Genomic DNA, 12,770 nt, shown 5'->3' with positions numbered 1-12,770 from the left:
GTAGACTGCATTTCGATTGGCCTGTACACGTCACTCACTACAAGACCCGCCTTCTTCAGAAGAGTATACTTCTCTGTCTGTCGCAGTGAACAAGAAACTTCAACACCTCAGACACCAAAATGATCAATTGGAAGGTAAATAGACTCCAATTTATTCGTTTATATATATATCTTATCCATGTTTTGTTATTATTGTAGTAGCTGTTTCGTAGGTTATTTTATGATGGGCTAGCTAAATGTTAGGTTGTCTCTGTCACGCTAGTCCTCAGGCGGTCCGGCGAAAACGCAAGTCTTTCCATTCATTTTGAATTGGGTGCTGTACCATAGACAACAGCGGTTACTGCCCTGGAGTTTGTCTAACAGCTGACTTTTTCTGTTAACAAGCTCCAGCACATAGCAACGCCGCTCCATCGCTTTTCTGTAAAATGAAAGTGCCTTCAAATGCGGTCGGAAATGCTCGATATATTTATCGAGCTGACGGAAAACAATCATTGTGAAATATCAAGTCTAGCTACTTGTGCTACATTGAGGGTTACAGACACAAATGGGCCATTTAAGTGACACTCCCACCACCGCGCAACGCTGTGGCCAATCGCCGGACCGAGTGATCTTTAGCTAGTGCGTTTAGGCTGCGGCGGTTGGGGGCCGAGAAAAACCTCAGAGGCCTGGGCAGCGAAAAGTTGAGACATATTCAACTTTTGAAGAAGGGCAACCCCGATGTCAACCTGCGGTGGCTAATCGTGTAACTGGCGATCATGTCAGTCCGTTTTGAGGAGGTGTGAATTTCCCGTATAGTAAACAGCACTGTCTCTACCCTTTTTTTTTTACTGAAGGTATGAGGTAACGTTGCTACAGCTGAGTGACTTTACTTGTCTCGTCTTGCGTTATCTGTCACAAACTTCACATCTAGCTACATACTAAATACAAGTTGAGTCTGTTCCTACATTTGTCTCTGTGTGAGTAGCCGTTATTTTTGTGGCTAAACGCATGCGACACAACACATAGGGACCTATGAAAGTTGAGAATAACCGGTAAAGCAGTTGTAACGGTTAAAAAAATAACTGAAATAGGCCTAAATTGCCACTTGATGGACTGTAGGCTAAGTATGGTGGAGTGAGTGTTCTAGGGATTGGGGAAATGTCTTGAAACTTAGCATGCAGTGTTTTAAAAGTCTGGGCAACGAAAAGTGTGTAGGCTCCACGTCTTGTTGAAACTACAATTAAGCCCAGAATGCACATGGTTTGCAGCTGCTTCTGTTTCACACACCGCCTCCCCTCTATGTGACTAAATTTACTCCCACCTCCCACTTGAACAGCTGAGGCCTATGTTGGCTAAGAGGGGAAGGGGGTTGAAAAGAAACATCTCCAGGATCCCTGAATGTTCCAGAGCTTTTGTTTTCCCTTCTTTCATTTCCTATTGAGTAGTCACAAAAAAGTCAACTTTGTCTATTCTAGCTTGGAGAAAAGGTTGTGCCCTGTAGTCAGTGGTAACGTTATGTCTGGAAGAAAAATAATTAAAAGGAAAACTGGTTATGAAATCAGAGCAGCTGTTCAGTCTGAAGAAATTGGTCTGTAGTTGGCTGGAGGCAGAAAACATGCAAAGCCCTCTTCAAACATAAACTCTGTCTATCCTCAGGCTTTGGACAATGTCCCCATGCTTCTGTACATCCTGGCCCTGAAGACGCTGCTGCTGTGTATGGCGTTTGCCGGGGCGAAGATCTACCAGAGTAAGAAAGCAGAGCAGGCCCTGAAGAAGCAGCAGGATGAGAGGAGGAGGCTGGCCCAGCAGACGCAGGAGCTCCTAGACAACAAGAAGGAGGACTGAGCAGAGAGGAGAAGCTGCTCTACACGGGTAGGCTACTGCACTGTACCTAGCCATACGATATCTGTTAAACAGTCATGCCCACAGGGGATGCTTGCAACTGGTAATCAGCTGTTTTACAGGCAGTATTGATTAATTTAATATACTCATTTACAATCAGCTAACATGTCTTCAAATCTGTGAACAGGTCTCTGGTCACAGAGCTGCTAAAACCATCACACAGCAACTTGGTGACTGTATATCTGTCTTTTTGGTCACATACTCAGGCCCACCAGTTTTTGCATCACATCCCATCAATTGATGAAGCTAGTCGGAGTCAAAACACGTCAACAGTAACACTCCTCCAAAAATGTATCTTCTATAGAGTTATCTGAACGTGATATTTACTGTATATAGGGGTCAGTATTAACTACACCAATTAACCATTTACCACCCACCGTTGCACCCAGGGGAAACTAACACTTTGTAGAATATTCATGAACTGCACTGCTACTTGCATGGATATGAACACGTGATGTAAAGAATACTCATTTTTCGGTCATAAATCAGTCGTATTGACAGGTTATTGATTGGGATCTATCCCACTAACTTCCCTTTCCCTCCTCTCCAGGGAGACGCGTTACCGACCTGAGGAACAAGCCACCTACTCCACATAGGAGCCAGATGTCTGACTGTCAGCAGCAGGAGGACATTCCTGTGCTTTAGGAAATTGTTTGTGGTTCCAGTACCAGTTTTTTATATATATATATATCTATATATATATATATATATATATTGTGTAAATGTTTGACTGAACTTGGTTTTTATGAAATGAAGTTCTAGCAGCAACCATGTGGTCTCACTGAAGTGAGACTAAGACGAGGGACTGTTAAACAGAGATGGACTCGGTATAAGAACCACAGCAGAATCATTTACACAACACCCACTCCTTTTTGGAGCCTCATCTTTTGTCTCGTTTTATACTTGTAGATCTCAACACTACAATTATCTTCACTTTGTACACCGGGATAGTGGTAGAATCAAAGCTTGTCAAATCTACATATTTTTAAGAATACAGCATGGTATTTATTCTGTAATATTCTTTGCAATTTGTGAGCCAGCTTTGTGCCAAACTTGTGTTATTACATTAAATAGTTTGTTCCACATGGTACAATATTGTTGTGCCTCAATTTCCCAGACTTTGTAGGGGGGGGGGAAACCCCTAAGGGTACTTATCTCTCCTTAGTGGCTACATTGTTTCCACTGAAGTGCTTCTCTGTTTTTAAGCAGAATGTCACCTTGTGTCTGCTTTTATCAGTCTTAAACTCTAATAATAATGGAGTGTTCCAGCATTCTGATTACTGTCCAAATAGTTCTTACTAATTTTCCTAAGGTGTTTTTTTATTTTTTATTTTATTTTTTAACTACATGATTTATCATAGTCCCCCACACGGGTGTCGATGGCAGTTTCTATTCCTGGCAAGACAACTGGTCTATTTTATGTATTAAGTAAATTTCTGTCCTCCATACTACATTTTGACAGTTTTTGCTTTGTTTTTCAGAGCTCTGTCTCCAGTGAAGAAGCAGCAACGTCCTCTGCAGTTTGTAAAGAGAAGTGAAAAAGCTTGTAGCTTAGCCTTATAAATATTAGTAGTCTTATTATTTTACATGTAGATCGTTTTGAAACAAGACACATCATTTTACTATTTAAAAAAAAAAAAAAAAAAAAAAAATCCAAAATAACGCACAGTTCTGTCCCAGTTACAATATGCTATATTATATAACGTATTAGGCCTACTTAGTGAGCAGCATGTTCATGTGGTAGCGGAATGTTTCTATAAATGCACACAGATTAATGATCAATATCTTTAAAAATAGTATTTCTGGTTACGGCCATAACACCCTGAACACGCTCGATCTCGGACCAGGGTCCGGTCTGGTCAGCAGGTCTACTTGGATGAGAGACCGCCTGGGAATACCGGGTGCTGTAAGCTCCTTTTACTCCTGTACAAACAGCAGAGGGTGCTGCTGCTTCTTCAATGGAAAGACAATTTAATCACCAACAGACTAAATAAAGAAGAAATAAAATAATATAGTTAACAACTCGTCCATGATGTAAAATGTAAATATGCCATTAGGATTCGACACTCCTTGTTTTTACTTTTCAACAGGGTCAACATACATAGCCTAGCCTACATGTTTCAACCTTATTTTTTACACTCGACGGCCTTTTTTGTAGCTACTTTTAATTAGGCTACAGTAGGCTACTAGAGCTATGCACTTTACTTAACCCTCATGTTGTCCTCGGCTCAAATTTGACCCGTTTTCAAAGTTTCTACATCAGAAATATGGCTTTCTTTTCAACCAAATTTCCCAAAAATAACATGATTGGTTCCATCCGCTAAGTTGATTATCACTACTGTTGGTCTACCCGGGTGAAATTCTGTGATCATCCATAAACATATGTTTCTCTCACCTTAACTATTAGTCAAGATAATTCCTAATTTCTGGTAATTTTACTCAAATTACCGATAACTTCATGTAAATGTTTATTCACCATCAGTTCCATAAGGAAGTGTAAAACTAGTGGTAACAACTTGTGAAGTTTGCTAAAAAAGATAGCCTATAACATAGGCTACAATTGGATAATCATTAAGATGCTACTTTTATGCTTTATAAACAGACAAACCGAACCGGAGGACAAGTGCATGGTTGACGGGAAGACAAAACGAGGGTTAAGTATTTATGCTACTTTTTATGGATAGCCTGCTTACCCGCTATACATTTCAGAGGGACGTCATTTTGTAGGCCTACATAGTGAGTACTTTACAGATTTAGCTTTTACACACATATGATCAGTAGCCTATATAAAATATGATGCCTTGTTTAGGCTGATTACACACTAAGAAGCCCAGAGACCCCCTTCCTGTCCTGATCATCTCGAAGGCGCATCCGCCTGTCGGTCAACATCTTGATCGGATATTCTCGCTGATCGCGGCTCTTCAGGATCCTGCTCCATGAAGACGTCCGGATGGATGGATGGATGGCGTGAGGGCAAAGGAAAGAGACCGGAGGAAAACAACAGAACGAAAGTGCAGTTTCTTGTGAGTTATAAGGTCAGTCAGAGGCTGAACTGCCACACACACAAACAAACACACACGTGTCGTCGCGTCATGTTATTTTATGACGTTGTACAGCCTGCTGCTGTGGCTGTTTGGGGCTAATACACCAACAAACGACCCAGCGGTCACATGTACCCGAATGATGCGAAAATTACAGATAATTGCGAGAAGGATCATGGCGTTTTGTTTTGATTTGGTTAGACTTTTGCTACTGATTAGCCGGAGGTAATCAAAGCCACCTGTGAGATGGCCACGCCCCTTGATTTGAAGAAATAGAGAGGGGAATAGGCTAAATACATGTGACATTACGACCGTGGTAAAGTTGGTTTTATATTGGACGTTGGATATTCGACACATTCGAAAAATCTATTATGCAGCATGACCTTTTGACCTATCAATGTCAAAACATTTCTGGTGAGCTCAGCTAACTGCCCTACACATAACACAAAGCTTCTTTTCTCAAAAAAATCCAACCTTTCTCAAACAATTTCGCCGCTTTTTAAAATGTTTTTGTACACTCAAATCCACTGTCACAAAGTGCATTCACACAAAACAAAACAGCCTGTGACTGGGTAGTTGCTGTCCCCTTTACAAGTGGGTAAATTCTGAAAAACAATCACAACTAGTGTAGAGTGATGATAAAGTGAAGCAATATGCAATTACAGTAGTCGAGCTGCATGACCACTTTTGCGTCTTTCAAAAATAAAAACTGGTCTAATGCTGCACATATTGGTAGATGGTTAAAGTGGTCAACAAGAGTCAACAAACCAAGTATTACACACTGCATTTAAGTGAAGTTAATAAACATTGAGAAGCAAAAGTATTGGAAATTGAATAAAATCCTAAATTCTGTTGAGGTTGTGTTTGTGTGTCTTGACCCCATCTTAGGTGGCGGACCACGTACTGTACGGGACCAAGCAGAGTTCGATGGCACCATCGATCGCGTTCTGGAAGAATTTGGGGTGGAGGTGGTCTGTCTGGCTGGATACATGAGGGTCCTCACGCGCACATTCATCAAGAAATGGAACGTTGTGGAAAAAAATGCTGTTTGAAATAATTTTCTTGAAGGTCCCATGAAATGGTGCTCTTTGGATGCTTTTATATAGGCCTCAGTGGTCCCTTAATACTGTATCTGAAGTCTGTTTCCCAAAATTCAGCCTTGGTGCAGAATTACAGCCACTAGAGCCAGTCCCACAATGAGCTTTCCTTAGGATTTGCCATTTCTGTGTCTATTAACATGAGGAGGAGGGGGGGGGGGCAAGGTGGAGGGTGGGGGTGTGGCCTTGACGAACTGCCACTTTTCTCGTTTGAAAGCCATGATGTCTCTCTCTCATGGGTGGGCCAAATTCTCTGGGAGGGCAAAGCAGAGAAAGGGGAGGTAACCTTGCTCCTTATGACCTCATAAGGAGAAGATTCCAGATCGGCCCATCTGAGCTTTCATTTTCTCAAAGGCAGAGCAGGATACCCAGGGCTCGGTTTACACCTATCACCATTTCTAGCCACTGGGGGACCATAGACAGGCTGGGGGAACACATATTAAAGTGACATTTTCATGCCATGGGACCTTAAAGGGATACTTCACCGATTTAGCATTCAGCTTTGTATCAGTAGAAACCCGATAGTATTTCTGAATGACCGTGCCTCCCTCCCTCATGTCCCCCTGAGAAGAGAGATTTCTGCATTTGGGGCCTGGAAAAAATCATCCGATGACGTAAAATGACGATTTTTGCGTCATTGAAAGATTTTTGGGCCAGAGGCAAAGGACTACAGCCTACGGAAGTAGATCCTACTACTGTAGGATCTACTTTCGTATGTTTTCAACACGCCCACAGGGGGTTGGACTGCTGAGTCTGGCCGAGGTATTCCGAATGAAAACGACTGTCAGCCATCTTGAATCTTCGCTAAACAGGCTTTCGGTTTTTAGCAGAAAACATTTACAACAATTATATGCATTCAAACTACCGGACGTGTGTACCACCGGGATACATCGGTACAGATCGGAGAATATGGAGGAAACGTTATTACAGACGGCAATACCGGCACACACGTGACGCTCGTGCGCACGGAGACCAGCGGTGTCGCTCAATGCCGCTAGCCGGCTAGGGGACATCCTCATCGGCTAGGTGGAAAGCTAACGCTAGCTGTCCACCTGTCCCAGCCATCCTGCTTGCAAGTGTCTGCTCATTAAACAACAAGCTGGACTACATCCTCCTTCAACGAAAATCCCAACGTGAGTTCAGTGACTGCTGTGTTTTTGTTGTTGTGGAAACATGCCTGAACAACAGTGTACCGGAACCGGGACTATCCAGCTACCAGGCTGCTCGCCCGGCCGGTGGAGGTGGGCTGTGTTAAACGGACTGGTGTAGAAATAAAATCCAACTAGCTACTGCTAACTGCTGGTGGAGCTTGTGACTGTTAAATGCCGACCATTCGACATTCCACGCTAATTCACGGCTGTGTTTATACTCTGTGTTTAGCTACACCAATGCTAGTATGCGTTAGCTGAACTTTACGGATCCTGCTTGCAAGTGTCCGCTCATTTAGACCACAAACTGGACTACATCCAACTTCAACGACACTCCCAACGTGAGTTCAGAGACTGCCGTGTTTTTGTTGTTTTGGAAACATGCCTGAATAGTGTACCGGACTGTCCAGCTACCAGGCCTGCTAGCCCTCCGAGCTAGAGATGCTCTGTCGCCGGGTAAAAGAGGTGGGCTGTGTTAACACCAAGTGGCGCAGAAATGTGGTGATTTGTATCCATTTAACTGCTAACTGCTGGTGGAGTTTGTGACTGTTAAATGCCGACCATTCTACATTACACACTAATTCACGGCTGTGTTTATGCTCGGTGTTTACAGCCCACCAAGCGCTAATGCTAGTATGCGTTAGCTGAACTTTACAGAGCCTATAAAGTGTGTGTACTAAATGTAGCCCGTTTTTATATAATGTCGTTTTTATATATGTTAAATGTGTAACACCACTTGAGTCACGATGAAACATTGTTTTGTGTATATGGTTGAAATGACAATAAAACACGCTTGAGTAGAGTTGAATGCCTCTGTCGGTCTGTCAAGCGGTAGGCGTGGCTTGGGAGTGGACTCAAAGCAACGAAGCAGGTGCATTCTGGGATTTGGTGTTTTTCATCCATATAAGACCAAAACACATTTTCTGGCTTTTCTCGGCCTAGAAGGCACCAATTTCAATTTTTTTTTTCACATTTCTACTACATAAGTGACCCAATTTAAAGATATATTCAGCTTTCCAGCGGTGAAATATTCCTTTAAGTTTAACCCTTGTGTGGTCCTTCGGGTCCCAGTGACCCGAAGGACCACACAAGGATTATGTACTTCCCTTTACTTTGTTGAGAATTGCTCTCTAAACCCTGTTTCTTGTAAAGTAAGTAAGTAAAGTTTATTTCTAGAACACATTTAAACACAGTTTAAGCTGATCAAAATGCTGTACAAACAAGAACTAAGGTGCTGTATTAACCCTTGTTTAGAGAGCAATTCTCAACAAAGTAAAGGGAAGTACATAATCCTTGTGTTGTCCTTCGGGTCACTGGGACCCGAAGGACAACACAAGGGTTAAGAAGCTGATGTGGTGGGTCACAGGAAGGTGTTTGACATTGGGTGTTTGTTACTGGGACAGGTAAGCTGCTGAACATCCATCCATCCATCCCTGCTGCCCTTGTTCAAGGGGGTGAATTACTGGAATTGTTGGGAATTACTGAAATGGCATAGCAACCTGTGCTTTAAAAAGAAAAAAAGAAGTGAGAATCGAGTCGAACCGTGAAAATGTAATCGAATCGAGGATTTGGAGAATCGTGACAGCCCTAGTATGTACTTATAAAAAAGTAAGCAATAGTTGTATGTTTTATGTCCAAAAATCTATGTAAAAGTCATACAAAATGTCTAAAAGTGTTGTTACACAGTTAAACTGTATTACATAAAAGTGGATGTACATTTTTTGGGTGTAAAACCTTTAAATAAATTATCTGTCGGGATGATGACCCATGACCTGAGTTTCCTCAAACCAGAGTTCTATCACACTGAGCTCTCTCCTCCAAAACTAAAAGCCTTTTCCGTAATTTCGTGCTGGGAGGTTGGTCGGGTGGCGCGGAGAGTGTGCGATAATAGTACCCTTCCAAGCACGTTGTCAGGTTCAAGACCTGCTCGCTGCCAGTGTATGTGCAAAACTTAGATAGGACACACACAGGAATAGACAAAGACAAAGTGTGAACAACAAATAACAGTACCAACAGCTGATATGTCAGCTTCAGGAATAGCTCACTGAGATAAGCTACTAACTCAACAATCTGGGGTTGAAGGATCAAATCCCACATTTGTCTTGACAGTTTTCAACTCTGAAATATGAACGTTAAATACAATTTCCAATCAGAACAGGTAGCTCAGTGCGATAGGACGCTGGTTGAAAGAACACAGTGGTCGTGGGTTCAATACTCGTGAGGAGTGCACCTTATGATGAGGTTCATCACCCAGGAATATGAGGTCCTTCACCCAGGGTTTGTGTCCCGTGTGTCATGGAAAAGTACTTTCCAAAGCCTGTCTGAGGCTCCATAAGGATGACAAGGACAGTTGGGAAAAAGGCCGGAGATGTCCTTACGACACATAGAAAAAATTCATTGTTGCAGTCGGCAAAAGGTAGCCGACTTGGGAAACCCCCTTTGGGGAGGGCATTGTTTCAACCTTCCCCAGGGCCAGCAGTCCAGAGCAGTGACCCCTCATAGCCTACCAGCCCCCAGCCATGACCTTTACCCTCACTGTGAGTCTCCAGACTTGAGCTACTACTCAGTAACGCGTGCTTACTTTGGCCTGAGTCTCTCCTCCAGACGGAGCCCAGACTGTCGCTTCCCCAATGACACAGACATGCGGGTGGGCTCGATGGGTTCGGCCGGCTCCGAATGCGGCAGCGAAAGCAGCGTGAGTTGCGGGAGCAGCTGCGACTCGTACAGTGAGAGGCCGTGTCCCGTGTGCCCCCCAGAGACCTTACTGGAAGACAGCATCCATTTTGCTAATCCCCAAAGCCGGCTGTATCCCCACCATGCCGCATCGAACCATGAACTGTGTGGCCTTCATCCGGCCGATTACACAAATCTCCAACACAGCCACACGTCTAATACAGGAGTGCATAGCTACCACCTGAGTATGGCACGTGGGCAGAGCTGTGCTCACGATCAGCCTCCACCAGAGGCTCCCCCAAAGCGCCCTCTGTACCCCTTGCCCCCTCATCTCCAGCACCAGCCGCTGGCTGCACGCTCCAGCTGCCCAGGCGACTACCACTCACTGCCCCAGTCCAACCCTCACCCCCCTGGCTCTCCTCTCGGCCGCTGCCTGGCCCCCACGCGAGGAGAGAGCGTGTCAGACTCGCATCTGTATGAACACCTCTCTACATCGCACCATCACCACCGGACAAAAGCTTTGCCCAGCTGGGACTCGTATTACAGACAGCCTACTTTGCCGCCGTCCAGGTATGAGCCATCTGCCTATCAGAGCCTGCCAGACACCCAGCAGTCATCCTGGCACGCCCCTCCCTGGGCACAGGACGGCTACACCCAGCACCACACCTCCCACCCAGCTCTCCACCCATCCCCGACACATTACTTAAACCACCCGCCGCCTCCAGCCCACTCTCGGCACCCGCCTCACCCATCCGGCACCCTTCTCCCGCCGTACCCGCCTCAGAGCGCTCACCTGGCAGTGCCCTCCCACGCTCCTCCCTCCTACATGCCACAGCACCCAGAATCCCCCGCACACAGCCGCTACGGGGACATGAGGGAGAAAGTGTACGTTAACCTGTGCAACATCTTCCCTACATCTGCCTACTATGTTTAGGTACTTCTTTATCTGTGCTTTTGGGTTTTAAAGCTGGCTTATTTTCTAAAGGAGCTCCAATTCAATCGTGAGAAATATTGGTTTACTTGTTAAATGACCATTTGAAAACAAAAGTGTTTTATCACAGTTAGGGTTGGGGTCAGTTCATTTCAAGCTTTTTTTAGCCTCTTTATTAAGTCCTTTTAAAGTAACATTATACAACGTTATGCTTTGAATAATAGATAATTTATGTTTTATCATTAACTTCTCTATTGTTTCTATTAAATCATGAATTAAGTGAACAAACCCCAACCATGTTTAATAAATAAAGTTTTATATTTGGGCCAGTCCCATATCCCATGGTGTCCATTTTTAATGTCTGTAGCACTCTACCAAAGCTCTACCTGGACTGTTGGCAAATGTATAAGACCATGTTTGCCTTTACAAAAAGATGAGGTCTTCATAGAACCCGAAATGATCCAGTCAGTAAAGAGAATAACAACTGCTCAAATGTGGACAGACATTTAGCTAGCTAACTGGAATGGGAAGTGTTTTTGTGTATTTTTAAGGACAAAAATCTTTAAATATCTTTGTGCACAGTGCATTACAGGGCGGTAGTTTGAAGAAGGGTTTTAATTTCTCCACACACAGGAGGCTCCCTGAGCACTTACGAAGCTTATGCCAACATGTCCTTGTGTAATTGCACACCTGACCAGTTCAGATGTAACATATGCTGGGATGGCCCAAAAATTGAAATTCATGCAAACGTTGCACTTATATTAGTAGGGCGTTATATATTCTGAATGCAGCATTAGCCTATCTTTGACTAGCTTAGGTGTACTTGATCAGGTAGAGCCCAACCAGAGTGTAACGCAAGTTCAAAATGGCCACAAAGGAATTAAAGTCTACAGAGTGAGCAGTTCATTACAAGCCAGCTACATAAAGCCCACAGGTTTCTTTCCTGTCCAACGTGTCACATTGTACAAATAATGAATAATTGTACAATGACGTGCTGTTGACGAGAGAGAACCTTTGTGTGTATTGAAGAAGCGCCTTCTCTCTGGCCTCCTGGCACTGTGTGTCAGTGTGGCACCTGAGTGTGGGCCAAAAGTAATGCCTCTTCATGGCATTGTGATTATGACACATCCAATACTCTGAACTATGTTCAGCTAACTGTTATGCATTGATTTGTTTTGGTTTCTGCATGATTCCTCGTGTTTAATTAAGCTGTGTTTCTGTCCTGGAAGCGTTGTCCTGATGTTACTGTGAGATGATTGTAGCTGTTGAGATGCCTCTAGGCTTACTTCCATAGAAAACGGTCTTGTTTTTCTGTTTTGTTTTCTTTACAATATAAAGTCAAGAGGAAATGCTATTTGTTTTCTGTAAGGCTTGAAATTTCAGGATCAGGAAGAATATTTTGGAATGCATCCCAAATTTGCTTTATGACACATTTTATGACAAACATTGTTTTCTTTGGAAGTGCACTTGGCCATAGGTAGCGATAATGGAAATGATTAGGATAAGTTGACTTCTGTGCTGCAGATATTGAAATGCTATACAGGCCACAACACTGATAGAATGAAAATCCTGTTTCAAATTAGTCAGTAGTAGAATAGACCTGTAACTAATTGATTATTATAACATTCTTACTGTAACTGTGATTGTTCATTAAAGTACTGCCTTGAAATGTGTAATCCATTGGCATTGTTGTAGTTCCACCCCCACACTTATTACAATTTTAAAAGAACATTTAGAATATTTCATTTAGAAAGCCCTGTACGGTATTATCTTCCTGTAAAAGTAACATTTAGACTGGTATTATTTACGTAATAATAACAGTACGTACAGTACCCAAGTCTTGGCAATCAGGGGAAACAAAAATAAACACTGTAACTAACTAGTTAGATTGTTTCCCCATAAAGGTCTGTACACTTTTTTCCTGCAATAGTTGTCATCTCCAATGCATTTTCTATCTATTAGACATCAGTAGGCCAAATCCCACTCTATCCATCCTCTCT

The 12,770-nt window shown here is 43.2% G+C and overlaps 1 protein-coding gene across 2 annotated transcripts; it reads left to right on the top strand.

The window, feature by feature from the left end:
* LOC120554082 (small integral membrane protein 11A-like) lies at positions 1–2,973 on the top strand. Of its 2 annotated transcripts, none has more exons than XM_039792680.1 (3): positions 1–134; positions 1,635–1,850; positions 2,431–2,973. In XM_039792680.1, exons 1-2 carry the CDS (start codon positions 120–122, stop codon positions 1,821–1,823), a joined length of 204 nt encoding a protein of 67 aa, XP_039648614.1. In that variant the 5' UTR covers positions 1–119; the 3' UTR covers positions 1,824–1,850; positions 2,431–2,973. The 2 variants fall into 2 exon arrangements, with proteins under 2 accessions (XP_039648614.1, XP_039648613.1); XM_039792679.1 differs by lacking the exon at positions 1–134 and adding an exon at positions 349–775.
* Positions 2,974–12,770: the final 9,797 nt, after the last annotated feature.

The sequence above is a fragment of the Perca fluviatilis genome, chromosome 24, assembly GCF_010015445.1.
Source record: "Perca fluviatilis chromosome 24, GENO_Pfluv_1.0, whole genome shotgun sequence".
NCBI classification, from domain to species: domain Eukaryota; kingdom Metazoa; phylum Chordata; class Actinopteri; order Perciformes; family Percidae; genus Perca; species Perca fluviatilis.
This window is presented reverse-complemented; position numbering and strand designations above follow the sequence as displayed.

Excerpts from the sequence above, each read along its gene's own strand:
- LOC120554082 (XM_039792679.1), top strand. The coding sequence starts at position 755 with ATGTCAGTCCGTTTTGAGGAG. Across the intron at positions 776-1,634 it reads TGTCAGTCCGTTTTGAGGAG|GCTTTGGACAATGTCCCCAT; the intron begins GTGTGAATTTCC and ends GTCTATCCTCAG.